This window comes from Trachurus japonicus, chromosome 3 (assembly GCF_045865225.1).
Source record: "Trachurus japonicus isolate A0001 chromosome 3, Traja_1.0".
Lineage (NCBI taxonomy): Eukaryota > Metazoa > Chordata > Actinopteri > Carangiformes > Carangidae > Trachurus > Trachurus japonicus.
This window is the reverse complement of record NC_140909.1, coordinates 17,641,247-17,665,327: the sequence shown is the minus strand read 5'-3', so window position 1 is coordinate 17,665,327 and position 24,081 is coordinate 17,641,247. Positions and strand designations below refer to the sequence as shown.

At 42.2% G+C, this 24,081-nt stretch overlaps 1 protein-coding gene and 1 long non-coding RNA gene across 6 annotated transcripts in view; both read right to left on the bottom strand.

The window, feature by feature from the left end:
* Positions 1-829: 829 nt before the first annotated feature.
* LOC146989857 (uncharacterized) lies at positions 830-4,341 on the bottom strand. Its single transcript, XR_015035630.1, has 4 exons — positions 4,142-4,341; positions 3,823-3,917; positions 2,512-2,588; positions 830-1,593 (listed from the first exon to the last, which is right to left on the bottom strand). It is a non-coding gene; the product is annotated as an uncharacterized LOC146989857 (long non-coding RNA).
* Positions 4,342-5,563: 1,222 nt separating this feature from the next.
* Positions 5,564-24,081, bottom strand: part of trpm7 (transient receptor potential cation channel, subfamily M, member 7) — a 37,657-nt gene continuing 19,139 nt past the window's right edge. For 2 of the 5 annotated variants that reach the window (XM_085764719.1, XM_085764711.1), the window contains exons 12-40: positions 23,896-24,030; positions 23,737-23,790; positions 23,506-23,646; positions 23,163-23,297; positions 22,795-23,076; positions 22,461-22,685; positions 21,996-22,151; positions 21,412-21,555; positions 19,136-19,264; positions 18,722-18,973; positions 17,410-17,584; positions 16,680-16,806; positions 16,397-16,575; positions 16,177-16,309; positions 14,609-15,873; positions 13,936-14,030; positions 13,263-13,359; positions 13,074-13,150; positions 12,918-12,955; positions 11,803-11,831; positions 11,466-11,519; positions 10,437-10,481; positions 10,132-10,197; positions 8,860-9,143; positions 7,437-7,519; positions 6,964-7,169; positions 6,813-6,864; positions 6,611-6,717; positions 5,742-6,113 (exon numbers count right to left, since the gene is read on the bottom strand). In XM_085764719.1, coding sequence (XP_085620845.1) covers positions 6,001-6,113; positions 6,611-6,717; positions 6,813-6,864; positions 6,964-7,169; positions 7,437-7,519; positions 8,860-9,143; positions 10,132-10,197; positions 10,437-10,481; positions 11,466-11,519; positions 11,803-11,831; positions 12,918-12,955; positions 13,074-13,150; positions 13,263-13,359; positions 13,936-14,030; positions 14,609-15,873; positions 16,177-16,309; positions 16,397-16,575; positions 16,680-16,806; positions 17,410-17,584; positions 18,722-18,973; positions 19,136-19,264; positions 21,412-21,555; positions 21,996-22,151; positions 22,461-22,685; positions 22,795-23,076; positions 23,163-23,297; positions 23,506-23,646; positions 23,737-23,790; positions 23,896-24,030 — 4,878 coding nt within the window. In that variant the 3' untranslated portion in view covers positions 5,742-6,000. Of the gene's footprint in view, positions 6,114-6,610; positions 6,718-6,812; positions 6,865-6,963; positions 7,170-7,436; positions 7,520-8,859; positions 9,144-10,131; positions 10,198-10,436; positions 10,482-11,465; positions 11,520-11,802; positions 11,832-12,917; positions 12,959-13,073; positions 13,151-13,262; positions 13,360-13,935; positions 14,031-14,608; positions 15,874-16,176; positions 16,310-16,396; positions 16,576-16,679; positions 16,807-17,373; positions 17,585-18,721; positions 18,974-19,135; positions 19,265-21,411; positions 21,556-21,995; positions 22,152-22,460; positions 22,686-22,794; positions 23,077-23,162; positions 23,298-23,505; positions 23,647-23,736; positions 23,791-23,895; positions 24,031-24,081 lie in introns of all 5 variants that reach the window. The other 3 variants (XM_085764746.1, XM_085764738.1, XM_085764728.1) reach the window with 3 other exon arrangements.

Here is a 24,081-nt window from a genome sequence, read left to right as displayed (position 1 = left end):
TAGGGCACACAGCTGCTGACCAGGGATCAGTGAGGGCATCCATTTTCAGATGAGATTTTGAGGACCAGACAGGAAGCTTATGCTGCATCCTCGTCAATCTGTTGTGTCTATGTGACACCCCTGGAGGGCAATGAGGATCAGGTTAAACTCTCTGACCTCAAAACAGCAAAGCTCATCCGAATGGTGTCTGTTCAGTTTACAGTAATTCACACAGCTGATGTGTATTCACACAATTGCGTGTCCATCCCAACATAATTTCTATCATGTCTGGTAGAGACAGAAAAATGTGCCACATAATTTAGTAAGAAAGAAAATCTCAAAGGAAAAGATCAGCAGTAAAACTTTCACATTTTATTGCATTTCTCAAAAATATTTAGGCTCTTTTATCCCAATTGGTTACAAAAAGATTAAAAGTCCAAATAAAAGTTTGATGTTAAATTGCATGTCTATTATTTATTTATTCGATCTTTATGTAACATTTGAATTGTCACAACTGCTCAATTAGAAACAGAAAAAAACACACACAGTAACAGTAGGCTAGTTAGATCATCACAAGTAAACACCATCCAAGTAGGCTACTACTCCATATATATATAATATTTGTTATATATATATAATATATGTATATTATTATATATTTTAGAAAATGAATGTATTTGAATATGAATATTGACACCATTATGATAAATGTGAAAAAACAGCCAGTCGCTGGTTAGCTTAGTTCATCTTAGCTTAGCATAAAGACTGGAAACAAGATAAACAGCTAGCCTGTCTTTGTCCAAACTTATTATTATTATTATTACATTATTATTACAATTAACCAGTTTATGTATCAGATTACCAGGACCAGTGCGAAACCCTCCATGATTTTACTGGTCCAGCTCAGGAAAGAGTCCAAGAAATTACCTCAGTAAAACTCAAAAAGTAATTTTTACACATTGGTTTTTGTGCAGATTAACAAACTAAATATACAATTTGAATCTGTGAGTTGTAAATGTGATGGTTGTTGTTGGGTTTAATTATCAGGAGAGAACCAAGTGACTGTTTCACACTGTTTCCAGTCTTTACGCTAACCTAAAAAAAATTATATGTACAGAAATATCAAACAAAATCTATGAACTATGACTTGATAAAGTAAATGTTAAATAGACATTTAACCAATGAAGAGAGCAGATCTTTGGGCTCCAGTCGACTGAAAAGCTTCTAGACTTGTATCGTGTACACACCACAAGTTTTTAAGTGTGTACATTCATAAACAGAAGAGCAGATCAGTGCCTGGCTCCTCAGAGCTGCTCCTATCACCCTGTTGTCTTTGTCTGTATTCACAGTGAAGACAATGCATGGTCTCATCTATTGTCATGGTCCACAATTAGGACCTATAAATTAAAAGTTACATGTATTAAAGTTTAAATTAATTTTGGTCTGATTTTGTTTTGGAGCACAGAAGATACACCATGTTCTCCTACACTGTGAATACAGCTGTTATTTTATTTCATCCTCCATCCTCTACTGGTGAGGGCACTCGATCTTTCGTTTCTTCGGGGACTTTACCGGCTTCCCTTCATTGACCATCTCCTTCACCTTTTCTGTCATCTGATAACATGAAACAAAGAAATTCGATTCAATAGTCATACATGAAAATTATTCTTTAAAAAACAAAAAAGCGAAACATGTGAAATGTGAAATTTCTTAACCACTATGATGAATTATTGAATTAAAAATATAATTAATAAAAATGAATCCTAATAACTTTGATTATCCTCTGACTCGTCTTATCAGTATAACTCTCATTACTTGGCTGCAGGCTGATGACTTAAAAATAAAATTTGATTTAATACACAATTTACACTTCTGTTTCCATATGTGCCCCATTGAGAATAGCCCCATCCTGGCCAAAAAAATAAAGACTTACAAGAACTCTTTTTATCCCCACAGCAGTGCACATTTTAAACCAAAAGAAATAGGTACCTGTTTTTAGGGCAAGATCTACTTTCTGTCTCAGCTTTTATGTGAGCGTCATGTGAATTTTATAGCTTTTATGTGAGATTTTTTTTTATGTGAGTTTTTACGTTGGTGTTTGTATGTCTAACTGTTTGGAGCACAAACTAATGACAATTTTCTGTCCTTGTGATAGACAATAAAGTTTTTTGAATTGAATTGAAAGAAAAATGTCAAACTAAACACTAATATTTCCTGTTTTTTAATGTTCCACCTCAGTGACAGGGCAATCTGGTTTTCAAACATGTGTTACCAAAATAGATCTGTACAGTATGTGGGTGTGACATCCAAACCACATTTATCTAGATGGACTTGCTGGCAAGAACTGTGTCTTATGCAAAGCATTGTCCTTGTTAAGAGTCTAGATGTTGTTGCTACTTAGGACGCTCATTTGATCAGTTACAGTTAATAATCACTTAATGAAATTGTCATTATCAGTGTGCCAGTGTGTTACAAGAAACAGTCTAATTGTGCAGTGACTTTTTAAAAATTGTATATGTCTACTTCACTAACCTCGTCAGTTTCAGGAAACGTTCCTGTCTTCAGTTTGGAGTAGATCAGCTCTCCGTTCACCAACACCTCAAAACTGTCTGTTGCGGTGGAAATTAGAAACAACAACAAAAATGAAGAAACATGCAAATCAGTTAAGTGCCAGTGAGTAAAATGAGATCAAATTTACATATCTGCAACCAGTGAAACAGGTTTCTATTATGAATGGGTACAGTCACTGTCATTGGTAATGCAAAACTTCTGTAACCGCAATGAAACCGGAAAAGAAACATAGGTCACAAATAAATATTTGTGTGTGTGTGTGTGTGTGTGTGTGTGCATATAGGTCAACATGAAGCTGCAGTACACATCATTTACAGACTGAAAAACATACAAACTTTTCAGTCACAGTTCATATGTGGTGGTAAAAATTCACAAGGTTTCTATTCACACCATCTAACTGAATGTGTGTCTGGTTGTAGCCTACTAAACACAACACAGAGACAGAAACTGACTCTGCATGTGATATGGAAAACAATTTATGCCACGAGGGCAGTTGCCCCACAAAACATGGGAAAGGTTGACCCTCGCTTAAAAATGTGCCTTCAAATTAGTGGATTTAGAACATTAAAGGGATAGTTCAACATTTTGGCAAATTGGCCCATTGCCATAATCCCTATAGTTTTAGGAGTGGGTTCGTTACCTTTATTTGTCGGTGCAAGCTATTTTTAACAGAACGTTACGAGACAGAGTTGTTTTCGAGGCAAATGCAGAGACTGCTTGCCGAAAAACTGCCCCCGAAGGAAAAGCGCATCCGCGGTTTTGCATGAATTTACCTCGAAAACAACTCTGTCTAGTAATGTTCTGTTATTATCTCATAGTGTGGTGAATGTGCAGGTCACAACTTGTCCATGAAAGCGTTTTGGAGTGGTTGGATTGTGTATTTGATGAGTTTGATGAGGGAAACCAGCCTCTGTAGCATAGCTCTGAGCAACTCACGGCTCTGCTCCACCTTTCTAAAAAATAGCTTGCATCGACAATTAAAGGTAACGAACTTACTCCTAAAACTATAGGGATTATGGCAAAATGTTGAACTACCCATTTAAGGCTTGAAAATTAACTCTTTCTTTCTTTCTTTCTTCTTTTTTTTCAAAAACAATAAGTCACTAACAAAGAAACATGGTTGGGACTTCAACATAATGTTTATCTCTGTGTCACAGCCTTCCTTATGTATTTTCATTTATTTCAGTCTGATCATTTTATTTAATTTTATTTTTCTGGCAGCAGTGGGCCTCCATACCACAGACTGACTGAATGAAACAAAAAGCAGCTCACTTGGTCTCCCCTTCAGTCCCGTCACTTGCACACCAGGGACCTGCCGTATGGTACCAGCTAGTTCCTGATAGCGGAACGCGTAACTTCATCCTTTGCTGTTACACACACAGACACATACAAAAAAACATGCAGTAAAAACATGTCATACAAACTTCTGAAGATACTAAATATATACACTTTTCTCACTAACTGACTTACTTTCCCTTAAGCCCCTGTTTGTCCATCACAGTGCATTGAACCAATTTATTTAACTATACATACTACTGTATATGATACTGATCAGCTGAATAGAGCAGAATGACTGAAGTCAAACACTTACCAATATTCAATGGTGACTGCAGCCATGGTTTAGCAGCTGATTTGTACGAACCTGTTGCAGAGCTGCGACTCTCGCTCCTGAGTTCAAGCTGAATAAAATGCAAAGTCATGAGTACGCTTCTCTATTCTCATAAACCACACCCACTGTGAAGGTGAACCTGCCTGTCTGTATCATGCAAGATAAATTAATTTGAAGTCACTTCCTAAACCGACTCTTTTGTTTCAGTTTTAATGTAGGTCAGCAGCATAAACAAAGAGATGGTGGTGGCACCGCAGAGCGATTCTCTGATTCTGCTCCAGTATGAAGTTACACAACTCCTGCTGTTGATGATCTCACAGTTTGTGGCACTTCTTCTCTAAAACGTGAGGTATCCTTCACTCAGCCGTCCTGTTATCACACAGGTGCACAGGTGATGGACGGAGGTTATAATGAGTGGATTCAAAGAGCAGCTGGGGAATCTGAGACCCCTGTTGTTCAAACACCAGACCCTCTGTCCGCCTCTCTCTGCTCAGACACACAGTCAAGAATTTACCAGCCCCTTCATCTGCAGGATGTTACTGCACTCGTCTGCAACGCTTGTGAAAGTTTCAGCACGCACACAAAGAGTGTGGACACAATATTAGTACCAACATGTTAACAAGGTGCAGAAAATGTGAATTCATGTGATAATATAATGAAAAAGTTGTTTTTTAAATCTATAAAATGTTAAAAAACCTTAGAAAATCACTGGTATTCAGGTGATGGATTCAAATTGTTTTATCTGACCACTCCGACACCTCCCATAGACATTAAGAAACATTAAATGTATGTACACATTCACAAATCAACAAAAACAAACAACCTCTACTCTGTTTCTTCCTCTCAACCTGCTGCAATGCCAACCCACTTATTGCAACACAGTGATTCTTAGAAGGCTTGAGGGATGTTGCTAAAGCTTTGACATTTTATTTGTTTAAAATGATATCCAGTACAAAACGTATACAGTAATACCCTTAAGTTTGTCAGTTCCCCTGAATAAAATATTTTAATCTGTTCAGCTCATGCCGGATAACAGTATCTATAAGATACACTAGATTGCTCATACAATTGTTGATGACAAAGATATAGCAATAGTACCTTTGTAACAATAAAAACTATCAGCAATATTTTGGTGGACACACTTTCAATACAATAAAATTACATACATTGCTCTGTAAAAGTTGCATTGCAATCTGCCCATATTTTACAAGATTTTCAAATTCATGTATATTTTCATTAACTAAAAAGACAAAAAGTTGTGATACAAGTCTTTATACATTTATAAAAATGATCTGGTGGCAAACTGCAGTGCTGCAGTGAGTGAATCTCAGCAGGCTGTCGTCTCTGAAGCTGCTGTAACAGATGTACAATGCACTTAGATTTGTTCTTTGTGTTTTTTTCTTCTTTTTCATTAAAACAAGGCAACTTCTCAAACTGCAAAATAAATAATAAACCCTCTGCAATGATATTGTACCTGTCAATATATCCAGTTCATATACATATATTTAAATATATATATAGTATATATACTGTTTGTATATATTCATAAATGTGTACAAAATGTGTTTAAAAAATCTGCCCATACATGTGCTACAGAACAAAAGGGTTAGCTAAGATGCTCCAGTTCTGTGCGACACAGCATTTTGGTGAGAACAACAAAAAAAAAAAAACTCAAAACAAAACAAGACAGTCTGCATGCACTGGTTTCCATGGAAACCCAGGTGTGATTCTTCCAGTTGATTAGGTGCACCTTCTCTGCTCCTTGGCTTCGACTAAAAATCAAATCAGCGTGGTGGCCGCCTCGTGGTCATTCAAACTCTCTTTCACTCATTTTGAACCAATCACAGCATCTGCCTCATTGACTGACGGGACTCCTTGACGCTGCCCCCCGGGTTGGGAGGGTCGTCTTGTGGAAACGTCACTTTGTCCGGCGTGTAGTCGTTTCTCTTCAGATCTGACACAAGAGAGGAAAAGGATAAAAAGGTCAGTTATGTGGGGTTGAGCAGGTGGCCCATATACTCCCCCTCTCTGTCCCCCCATTCCCTGTCTCTCCCTGACTGTCCTGTCAATTAAAAAGGCATAAAAAGCCCCCCCTAAAAACTCAAAAAAAGTCAGTTATGTTAGACTAGATGCTTATAAAACTACAAATGAAGTGAACTTTGACTAATGATTATGTAGTTTTTGAATACAAACCTTTTGTATATAATTTTTTTCTGGCTTTTTAGGCTTCTTTTAAAATAGAGAGGGAGAGACAGAAAATTAGGCTAGAGAAGGAGGGGGTGTGACATGCGGCCAAGGGGCTGCGAATCTGATTCAAACCCGGGCGGCTGCAGTTGCGACTGAGCCCATGTGGTGCGCTAAGCACTCTACAGGGTGAGCCTCAGAGCGCCACTTTTCAGAACGGACTTTATTTTATAAACAGGAATTATGTCTCTTAAAAGAATCTCTCACCAGGAAGTTTGAGTTTCCGACAGCAGGAGTTGCAGTGGTGTTTTGCACGGAAGTTTCTGATGGCGTCATCTCCCAGGTTGGCCGGTCCGAATATCATATCATAAGATCTGTAGAGTCACACAGAGTCATTAGTGTTGAAACAGCTGCAACGACTCAACATGGAGGCACAAAATGAAATAACGAAATAATTATGGGAGCTCACCCCTTCTCCCCACTCTTTATGACCGAAGGATCTGTCAGAATCTCCCCAACACCTGCAGAAGACGACAAACACACACGTGTCACTGTCAAAGACATCAAACAGAAAACACATGGAGGTGCACAGACAGGAGTGAGGGCTCCGGTGCTTTTACCCTGCAGGTCGAGCACCAGCAGCTCCCCGCGGGTGTACTCGTAGGTCCAGTGGCTGAAGGCCAGCATGGTCTCCTCCAGGAGGTTGGTGGGGACGATCTCGTCACCGTTGTTGTTGTTGAACTTCCTGAACTCCCCGGTGATGCACTCTTCAATAGCAAACCATTGTCCGGCAGAGTGACAGTAGAGCAGAAACACCTCCAGGAACCTGAACGCACACACAACTCATATTTCAGTTCAATAACGTACAAGAATGGACATTTAATAAAAACACACACACACACACGCCTAATACAGATCCACCTGCTGTGCAGGATAAACACAGAGGCGGATGCGGTCTTGCCAAACCATAATGATAAGCAGACTGTGGCTTGAGCACGCAGGGAAATTAAAAACTAGATTATGAGAGATAGATATGGAAACAAAGCCCGACTGTGCTGCTGCACCTGCGGCAGGTGCAGGTGCGGGTGCTCACCTCGGTGAATAAGGAATCGTCTTGGGCCTGACTTGGTTGAAGGCAAACGTCAGCTTCTGAGCAGCTCGTTGTTGTTGAATTTCCTTAAGTGACACAGGAAATTAAAAGGTTAAAAATAGATGATGTGTTATATGTCACTGTAGCTCCTCTGTAATGCAAAGTGACGGCTGTAAACAAGAAACACTGGACTTATCATAAAAGTAAATAAAGACAGTTTGAAAATAGCTCCATAAACAGCCAATCCAGTATTTTTGTGGCCCGAATGTTTTCTAGTTTTACATTTTTATGACAGCTGTTGAGGTGGAGGTGGCTGCTGTGATGTGTCTCTATGGCAACAACCAAGCTCTGGAGGTGACAACTGCGTGTGATCTGTTCAAATAGTCAGCCTTTGACTAGCAGTGTGTTGTGTTTTCTGAAGCTGCAACCACAGCAACACATCCTTCAAACCAGCTTTCGCAGAATGACCAAAATAAACCGCTTTGCAGAATGTAAACTTGCTCTTCACGTCTCCTTCCTCAATTATATTTACACACATACAAATGTAAAAAGTCTGACTTATAAATTTAGTACACTACAGTGCATGTATGGTGCTGAAACTGAGCTTGTATCATGACGTCTTGGCCTAGTCTCATTTTGAGTTTAAATAAATATGTTGTATGTATTACTCCAACTCTATTTTAAGATCCTGACATTATGTGGAATTTAAAGAGGAACTATGCAAGATTTTTATCTTAATCAAACAGCTTCAGAGAACTTGTGATGGTTAAATAAATGACTTGGAGGCTCTCTGCCTTCCACCTAGTGCCTCTTTTTTTTTTAAAGTATATTTTGGGGTTTTTTTTGCCTTTAATGTACAGGACAGTTGAGAGGGACAGGAAATGGGAGGCAGAGAGGGGGGTAATGACATGCAGGATAGGGCCGCTCGGCACGGGATTCGAACCGGGGTTGCCTGCAGCGAGGACCATAGCCTCAACACATGGGACGGGTGCTCTACCAACTGAGCTAAACACCGCCCCCACCTAGCGCCTCTTGGCCGAAAACCAACCTTGCAAGCCCAGCTCTCGTCTTGGCGGCACCGCGACAAAAATGTCTGTCTTGACTTGTTTTAAGATAAGACGACACAAATATGCACGTCGTAATGCCTATATAATATAACACGTTATCCACCGGCCCATGGATTTCTCTCTCGCCGGCATCATTGAAAACAAATGCAGTTGGCCAGGAGGAGGGTTAGTAAAACAGCGGAAAAGCGACCGGATTTGCATAGTTCCCCTTTAAAAAGTGAGATCAGTAAAAAAACAAACAAAAAAACAAAATCAAATTAAATTAGATGTACTCAGCATTACTCAAATAAAATCTCAGATACTGAAAATACCACCTACAACGAAACAGTGGAAGAGATGAGCCTGTGTGTGTTCCCTACCCTGAGACAAAGGTGCAGCACAGTGCCCTCCTTGTAGATACTCTGCCAGGTCTGGACCACCTCGGGCAGGAAGGACTTGACTATATACAGGTGTCCTGGTTTCAGGATGTCGTACTCTGACCAAGTGCAGAGCACCTTGAGGGCCCGTCTGAGCCCCCCGCCCATCTCCTCCTTGCTGAGGAACTCTATTTTGGCACAGAGGCCCCGCTGAGCCCAGGAAGACATGCTGTTGTTGATGGTGTTGGGAGAGCTCTCCTCCAGACGGTACACGGTCACCGGCTCTCCTGAAGGAACACACGGTCACACAGTCGTTAATTAAATGAAGCATCGTTGGCTCTAGGTCGGAGCTGGATCTTAAACAAGACAGCCAAGCAGGCAGAGAGGTTAATAACAGATCACTGACGTACTGTCCATTGACCTTAACACTTCCTCCTTCTCATTTCCTCACACATTTACATTTAAAATCATCAGTGGAGCGCGACACGCCAGGAAACAACAGCTATCACACATTTATTTAAGAAGAAACCCCTCCTCAGCAAATGTCCCCCCCAAAAAACTATTATGCAGTTCTGTCAAAACTCTGTTAAGATCCCTTTTCAACCTATTTTACTGTTTTATAATTATTGTCCTATAAAAATGAAAACCAGCCGACCACCTTCTATAGAACTATAAATCTATATTTAGAAAGCAGAAGTAAAAACCATACATGTAGTGACTGAAGCTTGTTGAGGCTACCTAGATCATTTATCCTCCTTTTTTTGAACCACAAATATACTGATAACTCAATAATTTGAGTTAAATGATAATTTAACTTATGTATAATATATATTAATATACGGCTTAATGGAGTTGTAAAATATGATATCATATTAATAACTGCTGTGGCTGCCCGTATTTAAAACATATTGTACAGTCTAGTTATCACCTCCAGACAGAGGCAGCATTAATCACATGATCAACATGGCCATATTTGACTACCACTGATAGTTCCTCTTAAAACAGGAGATGTGTCCGTATTAGGAAGTAAAGAAATATACAAAACAAAACAAAACAAAAAAGCAACAGAGCACCTACAGTACACTTTGCTCATCGCTACCGTGAGTACACGTTAAGAAAACAGCTGCAGGAGTGAGGGGGTGGAAACCACATCTCTTATCTGGCTTCATACTTCCTCATTGTCAACTTCCTGCTGCCACTTCTTAGTAAAGTCTGTGGTGTTTCCATGTGAGCTGAGGTGTGTAGAGAGAGACACACACCGTGATCCAGACTCACCTCTAGGGGGCACAGGAGTGAAAGGGATGCTCTGGGACAGCCTCATCAGGTTGTTGCGCTCAACAGCTGCAATGATGCACACACAGAAATAAATACAAACACGAGTTGAGGAGAGTCAGAGTAAAACTACACTGCTCTCATTCATTTCTACCTCTTTTTGTAGAAATGCTACAGCTACATGATTTTAATGTGAAAAAAAAATCATACAATCATTACTTTTAGCAACTGAATTACCACATGAAACCACAATAACCTAATGTCCAGGGTGAAATACGGTACTACATGTGTACAAACGAGTGTCCCACCTGAGTACTGGTAGCTTTCCATGGGCTTGAAAGGTGAGCCAATGGCTGCAGAAAAAAACAAGGACACTGTTAATGTTTTTTATAAAGCATATTTGTGAGACACTTCACTGCTTAGAGAAGGAGGCAGGAAATGACGGCAGAGAGAGGCAGAGATGGTGTGTGAGTTGAAACAAAGGTCCCAGGTCAGATTCAAACCATAGATGTTGCTTGTAACATTAAAGCAGTTTGCTCCGTTTTACTAATAAACTATGTATTCATGTCATTTAATGGACAAGCAAGTAGTAAATAGTCACAAGATGATAACGTGGGCTCATTAATTTAGCAAAAATCCCCTGAGCTGTTCCAGCGTTCACCAGTAGATGTCACTGTGCTACTTCACAACTGCAGACACAGAAAGAGGCTTCAGGTTCACACTTCAAACAATTATTTTATCTCACAGAGGTAGTTTCTGTTCATAGAGCAACCTTTTCTTACATTATATAATCTTAATGAATTCTTACATGGATTTTTTAAAAATAAAAAATAAATGATAAACCCAGTGTGAAAAAGACACCATTGTAAAAAATGCAGTTATTATACTTTTAGGCCTGTCTGTTAGTATAATCTGTTTTCTGCCATGAAACTGCGGCTGGGTGCAATTTATGATTATTTTAATCTGGTTCTGAAATAGTTTTTGCAATTAGTCAGTTGCTTTTTAAAGCCTAAAGTGCCCTCTTCAAATTGTTTTTTTTTTATCCAGATGACAGCACAAAAGCAAAATAGTTTACAATGATATAAAAGTGAAAACAGAAAATCTTTACAGGGGAAAAGCTACAGCAAGTAAAATATTTGACGTACCGGTATTTGAATGAAAAATGACTGAAACAGAAACGGATGGAAATAACTGGATTATTAAAAGAGATGCTGATTTTTTTTTCCTGCTGATCAGCTGATGAATTCACAAACTATTTCAACTTTAACGAGTAGAGAAGTTATTCATGTGGCTGATGGTTAACTTGGTTAGGGTTAGGGTTACTTAGGGTCACTTACAGTCCTTTCTTGCTCCCAAGTGGGTGTGACGTGGTGCATAAAGAGAAACTGCAGCTATGAGCAAAGGAGAAAAGAAGAAGAGTGAAGCTTTTATCCACAAACTATATGAAGTACAAGACAAAAGCAAAATTAAGCAAAAGGGGGAAAAAAAATGTAATTGAGGCAGGGGGGCAAGCTGGATTTCTTCATGATTTTGATGAGGCCTGTTCGACGACTATAAGGAATCCAAAGAATGGGAAAAGGTCGCTGGACCAGCTGATCCAGATAGACGGATCAGACACAACCGAGTCATACATATAGATACAGATAGAAACAACAGTGAAACTACGTATCTTACCACTTAGTGTATCTTCACCCGGGGCTCGCCTGACAGAGAGCAACACAGTCAGAGATAAGACATTAGTTTAACAAAGGATTACAGGTATACCTGTAACTATCTAAACCACAGAAACATGTAGGAGCCTGTACAGCAGGGCTTTTCTTTTCTGTTACCATTTCAAAGACAGCAGCCGTGTTGGGCAAATTACTCTGGAATAGTAATTTAATTACTGATTACTCCTCTCAAAAGTAATCATATTACAGTTCTGATTACCTTATTTCAAAAGCATTTAGTTACATTACTAGTTACTCCATTCACAAAAAAAAAACCTTTGACAGCGACAGCCAGTCTCTCTCTGGTCTACCGTATGTCGTTTAAGTGTCGTAAAGCATCGTAAAATGTTGTATGTACAGTTTAAAGGAGCAACAAACGTTTCTTTTGGCAAAAATAATGCATAATATTCCTTCACTCTTTCTTTGCTCTTTACTTTTAATGTTACGTTTTATGAAAACTTAAAGCAGAAGTAAGCGATCCGGTCGTTTTGGCTAACTTCTTGTCAGCGGATGGAGTTAGCAGCCCCCGCCGTCGTCCCTACGTCACCACATTCACGCGCATCCCTTGGCTGCACACACAGAGAGGACCGCCCCTTTATGCTGTTCTCTCTCCTCATTGGATAAAGGTTGTAGGATACAAGGAAAGTTTTCTCCTCGGCTTACAGCAGAGCAGAGTGACTGACAGACCCGTGTTTCAGACCAAACACTGTGATTGCCGTCGGAAGATATACCTATTTAAGACTTATATTAACACAAACATTACGCTTACTTCTGCTTTAAAGAAATAAAACTTGCACAGACCATTTTTATTTTTTATGATGATAATGATTATTATTTTTTTTTTTACCACCAATTGAACAGCCCTGCTGTACAGTGTATTTATATCACTGTGCGTTGGGTTAAACATGTACGATAAAACAAGCACCAGACCTCAGCTTAAAGTGGACATGGTGGGGTTTTATCTTCCCTTTTAAAGTAAAGAGGAAGTGATTTTGAGGTCTGCATATATTTATGTATGTGTATGTGTGTGTGTGTGTGTGTGTGTCTCCACTTCCTGTTGGCCAGTAGGATGACACTTACAGGCTGCTGGCTTGCGCTGATTTGACCTGAACTCTTTCCTGCTGGAAAAAAGAGAAGCTGTTAAAAAATGACAGAGACTAGAACTGATTGAACCGAGCAGAGTTAAACTTTGTTGTTTCTTGTAACTTTAAACACACACAAAGACGCATTTCTTACCAGCGCTCCAGCCCTGGGGTCCTCGTGGATGAGGATGTCCTCTGCTGACACTCTGCTCCTGTCCCTCTTTGTTAGAGCTACAGAAACACAGCAAACAAACAATATCCATTAAGTGTCAGCTGCAGTTCACTAAAATAAACAAAATATTCTTTAAAGAAGTCTCTGTGTTGAATTTATTTGTGATCTTACTAGAGTCAGGATGGAGAAAAGCTGGGTTTCTGTCAAACTCTGTGAAGCCAGCGTAGGAGTTGACAGCTCTGATGTGACCGTGACCTTCAGACTGGGCCTGTGTCCATGACAACAGGGACACAGAGATATGACAGGGTACATTACATTTCTGAAACACTGATGCATTTCATTAACCCATTCAGGCCACATCATGAAGCACAACTGCAGTCAATATAAGAACATAACAAATTCATGACTCAGGGTTTGATGGAGCCACCTCCACATTTAACCAGTGAGGAAACTTAACGTGGCATCTAGTTTTTGGTTGATGAGCTTTCATAAATTGTGATGAGAAGAGACAAACAACTCCTTTTGACAAACTGAAACAATAGCAACCACTGGCTGACAGGATGGCATCACACCTCAACAACGAAGGAAGTGTTCAAATTTTCAGCATTACAAAAAAAATCTACTTTCGGGACAGATGTTTGATCATCAGTGTTCACATAGAGGTAAATATAGCAGCACGACACTGTGAACAAATACACCTCAACAGAAGAAGTATTTTGGATGTTTTTATAATTTAGCCAGGTAAAAATCACAAGAGTCCATCCTGCTGTCTCTTCTGAAAAAAAAAAACACCTATACAGTGTTCATGAACCAAACAAAAGCAGGAGGAAACATGTCAACACACCTGTGATCTGATCTGTGTAGCCGGGCTCTGCTGCCTGCTGGAGGTGGACGTCTCTTTGGGTGTGGAGTGCTGGAGCTCCAAACTGTCTTTATGTCCTGAAACCAAGGAAAAATATTGTCAACCCACATGAGGACAACTCCAGCAGCTCAGTCAATATGTCTCATTATCAAAATAAAACACCCCTAAATAAATAATCTTTTATTTTTCCCCAAGTAACTCATGTTAGTCAAATGACTTACTGACAATAAACCATCAAAACAATTGTTAAAAATGTTCCGCTACTTCAATTGTTGACTATTCCCGGTGTTTCAATAAAACAACACAAGGAAATTGCACTTTGTGATCAGGTGGCATCACAAACACCACCACGGTGAATCAATCACAGTTTAAACATCTGATTTTGATGAAAAACTCCTTCCCACACCTCCACCTGCCAACACATCCCTCATCAATCAGAGCAGTGAATCACTCATGCTTCAGTCACGTCACACATGAAACCTCAGAAAGACCCAGGAACGGAAAATAAGCAAGTTGGACAAAAAGGCTCCAGACACGAGAGAGCAAAGAAAAAAAAAAGCACCAGCTACAGATCGACTGGGATCCTGATCTGGGAGACGGACAGGCCCCGAGCACCCGGCGGACGCAGCCCTCGACGTCAGACTGAAAATCAAACCTCTCGTTGCGTTTGGTTCTCTCGACATGTTCCTCTGGACAAGGGCGACTCCTGACGCACTTTGACCTTCACAGCAGGAAGCCGGTGGTCCCGGCTCGCTCTGTTCCCTGCTCCTTCGTCTGCGGGGTTTCCTGGGAGCCGCCGCAGGGGCGCGAGCCGAACTTGGCCGGACGCTATTCCCGTGGGCGTGAGCCAGTGGAGGTTTGGCGTCCGGAGCCGGTGAGACTTCAGCGTCTGCGCTCTGTCTACGCGGAGAGGCCGGTCTGCCCTCGTCGTCGCAGAAGGCCTCGTTCACGTACCCCCAACTCACCGTCCCCCTCTCCCCCTCCTCTATTCCTCCCCCCTGTGTGTTCTCTGGCTTCGCAGCGCAAGCAGGCAAGCAGGCAGGCCGAGCAGAGACGACAACAACAGTAGGATACACACACGCACAGTTTTCATCCTCCTCCGTCACTCTCTCATCAACACCAGATTCACCCTCATTCTCACACTTACCCACGAACGCACCGAACTCTACCGTGGTGCTGTCCGGCTGCTGGAAGAGCCCGGCTAGCGCGAGCTCCGGGTGGCTGGAGCCGCTGGGCTGGGAGGGGGTGCTGCTGATGTGGAACTGAGCCCCGGGGCAGGGGACGTTGGGCAGGCTGGATGGGGAGTCGGACAGGCCCGGGTCTTGTGGACGGGTCAGCTTGCTCCGCGTGAGAGAGTGGCCTCGGAGACGCAGCTCCGGAGGAGAAACGGCCACAGCACTTTGGACAAAGGCACTGGAGCTGGCGCTGCGTGAGGAGCCGGCCTCCGCTTCGAGGTGCCCGAGCCCAAACAACTCCCTCCTCTCTGGACTTAATGCCGGGTTCAGGCCGGGGTCCAGCCCCAGTCCTGCGCCGGGGCCGGGGCCGGCAGCCCCTCCCCCCGCACCGACTCCAAAAAGAGAATCCGCTATGTCGACTTCCGCCCGGGGGAAGGAGGAGCCGAAGTAGGGTCCCACACTGCGTTTGCCTATCGCGGACGATTTGGAGTGGGGGCCAGTGTCTGTTGCCACGGGGGCCATGTTCGGGGCCATGTTCTTAGACAGGCTGAGCTCCCGGGTGATCTGATTGTGCACCTTGCTGGCCTCGGACGCCCTCTGGGCAGTGAGGGTCTTCAGAGTGTCCACAGTCAGCGCCGAGAGGTCCTGCAGGTGGCCAATTTGGGAGTCCAGCGTGTGCAAGGAACGTTTTATGAAGTTGACTTTGTTTCCAACCTCCTTCAGCTGCAAACACATGGTCTCGACTCTGGGAATGGTAAACGACAGCAGAAGTTAGCACAGCCTTCACAGCTCAGCCCTTATTAACTTATTTAAGTTAAAGGGGAACTATGTCTATGTGAACTAAGTCTGCTCACTTTTCCACTGTTTTGGTTACGCTGCTCTCAGCGATGTGCATTTGTTTACGATCACAATTACTACCAAGCTTTTTAATTAAGGTAAAAAAAAAAAGTAGCATAGCCACGGGAGAAATCCTGCTTAGTTCCCCTTTAAATTAACATGTTAAAAGCGTTTAACATTGCATCTATGGAGGGCAATTATACATCCCCACCTTTCTGAGGTAAGACGTATGCGCTCCTCACTCCCCGAGTGAAACTGATCATCCTTTTCATGAAAGTACATTTCCACACACTGTTCCTCAAAATCATGAAGCTTCTTTTGGTCCTCCTCTGTGAGAAACAGCTCTAAAAAAGGAAGCAGATTGAAAGGAGGTTAAAATACAGCACATCGCATCAAAGTAGTCGGTGACGGTGGCGGCAGCGTGGACATACTTGGTCCGTAGGTATTCTCCTTCTTCCTCTTTCTACACATACTGAAGAGGGAGTAGATATGGCACAGGAGGATGAAGGGAGGTGGCAGGACAGGCTTGTCATGGTAGGCCATTATGAAGTGGTAGCGCTGGTACTTCCACACCAGGTTAGAAATGGACTTCACTTGTATATACACATTGCTGGAAAAACAACGGTGCAGAAGAAAGCAGTCAGGATCGAAAAAAACAATGCTGCGCCACAGTGAGGCCGATGAGCGCCCACGGTTGAAGTGCTGGCCACTTACTTGAAGAAGGCGATGAGGAGGTTGACCATGAGTATATACTGTACAAAGAGGTAGACTGCTTGTAGGAGAGGAGTCAGCCACACTGCCGACGTACACAGGCCCTTTACCTCACTGTTATTGGCGCACACTGTGATGAAGAGAAGACGCAAGAAGAAATGAGCTGCTGAGCACACCGTGATTCGTTTACAGGAATACATCATGTGTTCATTCAAATCTGAAGCCTGCAGAACCTTCAACATTCGCTTCTTTCCACAAGCTCGCGCTGCCTGACTAACATTTGACTAGTCGCTGCTACTGTAGCACAAAGTCATCATTAGTGACAAAATTTCATTGGTGCGTGACAACGTCAGGGTGCCAACGTCAGGTAACGGAGCACAGTCAGGTGCTTTGTTCCACCTGAGCTTCAAATGCCCTCGACTAGAACTGTTGGTTTTCTCCGCCCCCCCCCGCCGATCCTTCACAGCCGAGTCGAGGCAGCTGAAACTGTAGGTGAAACAAACTGCCCTGCCCTCCCCAAACAGACCCGTAGTACGTTGGCTGCTTCTGCTTAGGAACCATGTTGTGTGAAAGAGGCTGTGAGGGAGGGGGGGGGGTACAGCGATTAGGCCATCGTGGGTTTGATTTCCAGTGCTGGTTTTGAGTGCCAATCAGCTATCATGCCGTGGTGAGAAGCTTTGAATAAAACTCTTCTTACCCTCGTAATCTCCCCTACCATCCTCATCGCCCTTACCATCGATTTCATAGGCATACACTTCCCCGTACATCATCCAGTACGGCTGGAAGACCACGTCTTTGGCCAGCGTCCAGCTGGGCTCCTCGTTCGGGTAGAGAATGGCTTTCCTGGGTACGCCATAGCTCAGCAGGACTATAGCCATAATCACCACAATGTAAAACATGTTGGCCACCTGCAAGAGACGCCACAAAGACTTAATTAACCAAATGAGCAAAGATGTAGCAGAAACCTACTTTAGTGCACATCCGTCAACTCTGGGGATCCCAAGTTTGCTCTAATTAATTACAGTTGCTTAAAAAAAGACCATTCTTTTTTTTTTTCTTTTTTTTTTACATAACAGGAAAAAGAGTTAAACAAGAAAAAACAGGATTAAGTTATTCTTCTGTTACATGATTTGGTCTGGTGTGGCCCGTTTCAAAACAACCATTATAATCCCTTTTTGAAATCCCCAGAGCAGACAGTAATGTTGGAGGGTTGGTGACTACTTTATAGCTATAACAGAAACTGGGTTAAGTTCTAATGAAATCTAGTTTCATTTAAAAGTGGAGGAGATCAATATTTTGGGATATACGTGTATTCACATTCTTCTTGAGAACTTGAGCCTGTTCACTTAGCTTAGCATTAAGACAGAAAACAGAGGAAACAGCCTGGTTCTGTCCCAAAGGTTGAAGAAATCCACCTAGCAGTCTCACCAAGTTCAGCTTTTAGACTTCAGGGAGTCACGAGACAGAATCCCAAAATAAAACGTCTACTTTTTGTGTTTCTGCTTGAGTGTGGATTAAACAAGCATGAAATGACATGTTAATATACTGTAGTGATATACTGTAAATAAAACGAGCAAAAAAGGATACTGCAAATGGTGAGGTGCAGTTAGGCAGATTATTTTGACCATCAGACAGAGTCAGCTGTATTTCCCAATGTTTTCATTTTAGTTTAGCTAAGCTGAAAAAAAAACTTTTGTTTTTTACAAAATGTCAAATTTCTAAACATAATTTCCTCCAATATTCTGCAGAAAAAACTAAAACCTAAGGTATTTATATTTAATAAAATAGGTTAAACGTATTATGCTCAGGATAATATGGCATTTCACAATACCTGGTTAGAGCATGTAGATGATTAATGCTGTTTGAATGTGGAAGTTAAAAACGATGAAATAAAAATGATGAATATTAATAAAAATAATTTACACTTGTAAAAAAACATAACAGGTTAACACGACAAGCTACAAAGAAATGGAGGCAAACATTCACATCTTTTGGCCGGTATGTGTCATAGAGTCAGAACAACCAAATAACCAAAAGGAACTCACCATTTTAGCAATCATCATGACATACGGCCCCGCTTGCTGATTCACGGCCAGGATATCAAGGAGTCGCACATACCAGAAGATGATATTCAGACAGTAAATTGTCCGGCCGGGGACGAAGGCATCGCCTCCACCCAGCCTCAGGCCAAAGCCGATAAAGAAGATCACAATGGCAAGAAAGTCGGACACGTTAAAATAGTCGCTGAACCACACTTTTATCTTTTGGCTTATTTTGCCAGCTTCAGACATGAACATCTGGGGAAGAAAAGAAAAGATGGTGAAATTCACAGTCATTCGTAGTACAGGACTTCAGCGAGAAATCGGCATCAGAAGCTTCCTCCAGCATCTCACTGTGATAAGATAAAGTAAAATCATCACTTTTTAAATTAATGACCCAAGCATTTCTGTTCCATATACCTCACGAATTTTTTCAATGGCAGAGGTGAAGATGTAGAGGATGACCACCCACTCCTGAGGAGAAGGCAGCAGAGGCATTTTCACTAGGACCACATACGAATAGACCATCAGGAAGCCCAGGTAGAAGAGCTGAGAGCGGGAGACACACAGGATAACTTGTAAAAAACACACTTTAAAAGGGAACGCTTAGTAAAGTAGACATTATAGGAAAGAGGAATAGGAAAAGGAATAGGAAAGTTTTAATTTTTCCAACTGGGCGATTTAGATTTGGTGTGTAGAAGATATGTTGGACACACGTGTTGACAAAGAGCCTCTACATTCAGACAGTTCATGAGAGGGTCTTCCTCCCCCTGAAATATTTTAAGCCGAGGTCGGTCGAGGCCCTCTGAGGGGGCTGAGCCTCATCATGGCACTTTTCGTTTGGGAGCAAAATATTCTGACATTTTCACTGCGGCCTCTGAGCCCACAGAGCTCAACTGGTGGTCAGCTGTGTGGATAAGGACCGTGAGTGTGTGTGAGAGAGAGAAACTTCATCCTCCTTTGTCTCAAGTGAAATTCACGGTTCCCAACAAAGTTCCCTCTCAGAGGAGAGGAGTAGGGGGCTACGGGGGATTATATGAGACAAAAGGATGGGGACATTTTAAACATTTATCAATAAAAAACATTGACTTTTTTTTTGTCAATGTGTAATCTGTAAATCCACCCTTTGTTATTTGTTTTTTCACCATATTTGCTCAAAACAACTTCTGCTATTATATGTTTAGTAGTTCATCTGTCCCCTGCAAAACACAGCTATCGTGGTACCCGACATCAAAAGCAGTCGTTCTTGTTACATAACTTGCCATTAAATGTTGTACAGATACTCCTTTTCCCCAGAGGATGAATCTTACGACTGGTTGACCTTTCCTCTACTTCCACCAGCCGGACAGTTTTCATGTTTCCTGTGAAATATCTCAATACCTACTAAATGGATTCTGCAAGTCTTTGCACAGACATTAATAGTTACTAAATGATATATCCTAATGACTGGTGGCACGATGAGGTTGAGGTTTTTTGTTTTTTTTAACTTCTGGTAGTGTTAACTGATGAGAGCTTGATTCAATTATTAGAACAGGATCTAACTGCTACATGGAGCAACTACAAATGGGAATTTATCCTGTATACACTCATGTCTATATAAGAAAGACAAAAACAAACATGACTTTTAAGCAGTGGTACCAGGGGTCCCTATTGAAGTTTGTACAAAAACTAAACAAGATAAAGAACAGGATCAACCGCACCAAGACTGTGGGAAAGCTTGGAAATGAAAATGTCCATATGGGCAAGTTTATACAACTTGGATTAGGTCAACCATTAAAAAGAAATGCTGGAGCTTGACATGCTAGGTGTGAACCATTGGAAAATCAGCCATTAACACTCGTGTTCGACGGGTCAGTCATTGCTGCAGTTCGACAGTGACGTGGTGAAATCAGGATGGAAGCAGGTACCAGAGATGTAGATAAGCTCGGGCTCAGGCTATAGCCCATAGAGCAGCGGCTGCAGTGATGTTATCAGCACCTCTCAGTCCTGAAAAACAGCCCTGTCAAGGGCAGCAAACACAAACCTGAGCAGCTCCCAGGTTCCTGAGAACCAGCCCCAGGCTTGTGTGTATAAATAAACATAGCCTATTCCAAGGCACTAGAAAGGAGACTGTAACCGACTGCACGGCTTTAGACTCAGTGGGAGAAAATTCACATTCTACCCACGAACGAGAACAAATATATCTCACAAGAAATCAAAGGCGTCATCACTGCTCTGCTGTGGATTGGTAAATATTGTGTGATCGTGTTCCCTGAGCTTTCCTGTGGGGGGAATATCTGACCACACATTCAGTGCCAATACACTGTGAGTGAGAGACTGTGTTTCTATTCTTAGTATGGAGCCAGTTTATGTGGGTGTCTGATAAGGCAGCACCTTGTGTTCCTCCTGTTTGTGGTGTTCACAGACAACCACAGCTAGATGAAGTCTGATTCAGTGACATCGGGGTGGCGTCTGAGAACTTATTTGCAAATGAAGCTAAGATAAAAGTTTTAATCAACCGCAAAACCAGTAAATCAGGATTCATGGTGGAGACTACAGTAAGTCAGCTGTTCAGCAAACTTCCTCGTAAACTTCAATTCTTTGCAGGTTGACCAGATTGGACATAAGCATCCTCTCCTTTGTGGCTCCATTTACCCACCACCAGAAAATGCATAGAGGACACACACAGTAGACACTCATCTATCTGATCTCCATACCGTGTTGGACCAGAACTTGACGATGGGAGCATGGTAGAAGGCATAGATTTTCCTGGTTAAAGGCAGCTTCCTGGAGCGAATGTGTGTCTCCATGTCATTTTTTGCCTCAACATGGTCCTGGGATCTGGCCTCCTTGAACACATCCTGCATCGCAGAGGGGTTAAAGAGGCCCAAATGAGTCACCAGCAGAATACAATGTGCAGAAAATGATCAGAGAAAGAGACGGAGGAAGACAGTTAGCAAATAAGTGACAGTTGAAACAAAAAAAGAGAAGAGATTTAAGGCCAAAAGTTCAAGGTAATCATTGGCAAACAGTGTGAACAGCTTCCTACTCCTTCTTAACAGAAAAACAGCCTGTTCACAGCTCTTTAACTATTTAGCAGTAATTCAACTGTAATAAATGACACAATCGTTCATAATCTTCAAGACATTTGTTGATTCAAGGATTTATTATGTTTGTGGACTAACACACTTCTTTGTAGGTGGAAGGATAATATATCTTTAAGGTTTCAGCAAACGATGGGTAAAAAACAAGAAAAAAGTTGAAAGTTAAGAAATGTTTGAAGGCACTACGTATATCTAACCATCTGAATGTCTTCCACTATGTTCTGAAAGTTGTGTTCACTGTCCTCCATGGTCATCTGGTGGTCATCCTGGCTCTGGGGGATGTGAGCCATCTCTGCCTTGGATTTGTACTCCAACAGTAGGATGGCAGGAGGCACCAAGATGCTCAGAATCACCTAGACAACAATACACACACACAAATACACTCATGTGGGCGGATGCTGCAATATTTGTCAAGCGAATCCGCTGAATTACAATATACTAATGAATCCCATGTGTCTTTTACTGAAGAGGTCAAAAGCTGAACATGAAAACTACAGTGATGACACGACACATCCCGTGTACGGTCACTACGGAGAGTTTACACCAGTTACAATGATATATTTTGCGCTTTGTGAACAACGATGGCGACTACTCCACGGGCCGACTTTACCCCCAAGTTTCCCCTTGTTAGCAAAAAATAAAAATCGAAATGGAACATGAACCTTGTACCAGGAGTTCTTGCGCATGTTCAGTCGTCCCATCCACATGTCAGACAGCAGCATCTGGGTGCACGTATGGGCCACAAAGGGCCGGAGGTGGGAGGAGACGGCCAGCTTCAAGCAGGTGGAGTTGCTCCAGTTCTTCAGCTCGTAGGTGAGGAGCTTCATGGCCATGGTCTCGTCCTGCCTGAACGACTGCTCCAGCAGGTCCACTGCCAGCGTCCCGAACTCACTGAAAGACACAGAGACTTGATCAGCAAAGCGCCTACATTTATTTTTCTGAATGAAACATGAGCCGATCTGACACGTAGTTATGGAAGCAAAAGGAAAAAAAAACTTGCTTTGAATACTCCTTGAGCTCCTCCGACGTGTCGTCCACCACGTCGCTCTTCTTTGCCTCGTAGCCCATCGACCTGCAGAGTTTACAGGCCACCAAGGCCTTCGCCATGTTCTCCTCACCGTGCTGCCAGAAGAACAGGGCCATCTTCTGCCTCTTCATCAGCACAGCCCACACCAGGAGCTCGTTGAAGGGGTAGGGAAACCGCCGCGTCTCTGGGTCGTCTATGTCCACAATCTCCTCTTTGCTCCTCTTTTTGTTCTGCTCCATGGAAGACTCGAGCTTGGAGGAGAGCAAAGGGTTTACATTATTTCCCCATGCAGAGACAGATTTACTTCTAGACGTTGGACACTCCAGTTTCTTTTTACCTTGGGTTTGTAGGGCTGTGCCGTCTTGATGAAGTGGTTGTGCCGTGTCTTCTCCTTCTTGTCAGCCTGCATGCTGAAAGACTCGTGACTTTTTCTCAAATGAGAACCAGGACCTGCCGTGTGGCGCCCAGATCTCTGTGCAGGACATGAGAGCATCTTCGTTTTTCCTCTGGCTTTTATTAAAATTTCACAATACATTTAAAAAGGTCTGACGTGACAACCGCAACGCCTGCAGTGTTACCGTATTGAACTTATTTATTCTTTAAAAAAATAATCAAATACAGTGCATGGCAGTAAAAAAGACATATTCAGCATTGCTACAAAGACACCACCACTCACTCACCCTGCTGTTGCCATGGAGATTGTTGTAAATTATTCGAAAGCGTTTCCTGGTGTAGTTGCACCTGTAAGTCCCGCCCATCAGGTACTCGATCACCAGACCCACGTCAATCAGAGTGATTTTATAGTTTGGAGGCAGATGACTCTGTTTGGAGGGAAACAAAAATAAGTGAACGAGTGTGAAGAGACTGGTTACCGTTCACAAAATGATATGAGTTGGGTTGACTGGGTTTACCTGTTTAACATCTCTAATCAGGTGGAGCAGAGTTGGGTTGTTGGGGGATTGTTTCTACAATGGAGGAAGACACAAAGAAAAGACTTTACAGCATGAACAATAACCAAATATACGGTAAATCTATACATGTACCGTATATTTAATATTTTATGCTGGTACCATGTTGTAGAGCTCCTCCAGCCGATTGATTGTCAGGAAACGGTGCATGCTCACACCGTTTTCTATGAGTAACTTGACAAAATCCACCCTGTCCATTACAAGTGCATCCAGCATCGCTTGCTCCAGAGAGCTCACCTACACACAAACAGAGATGAACACGCTCTTATGAAGTATATTTTGAAAGCA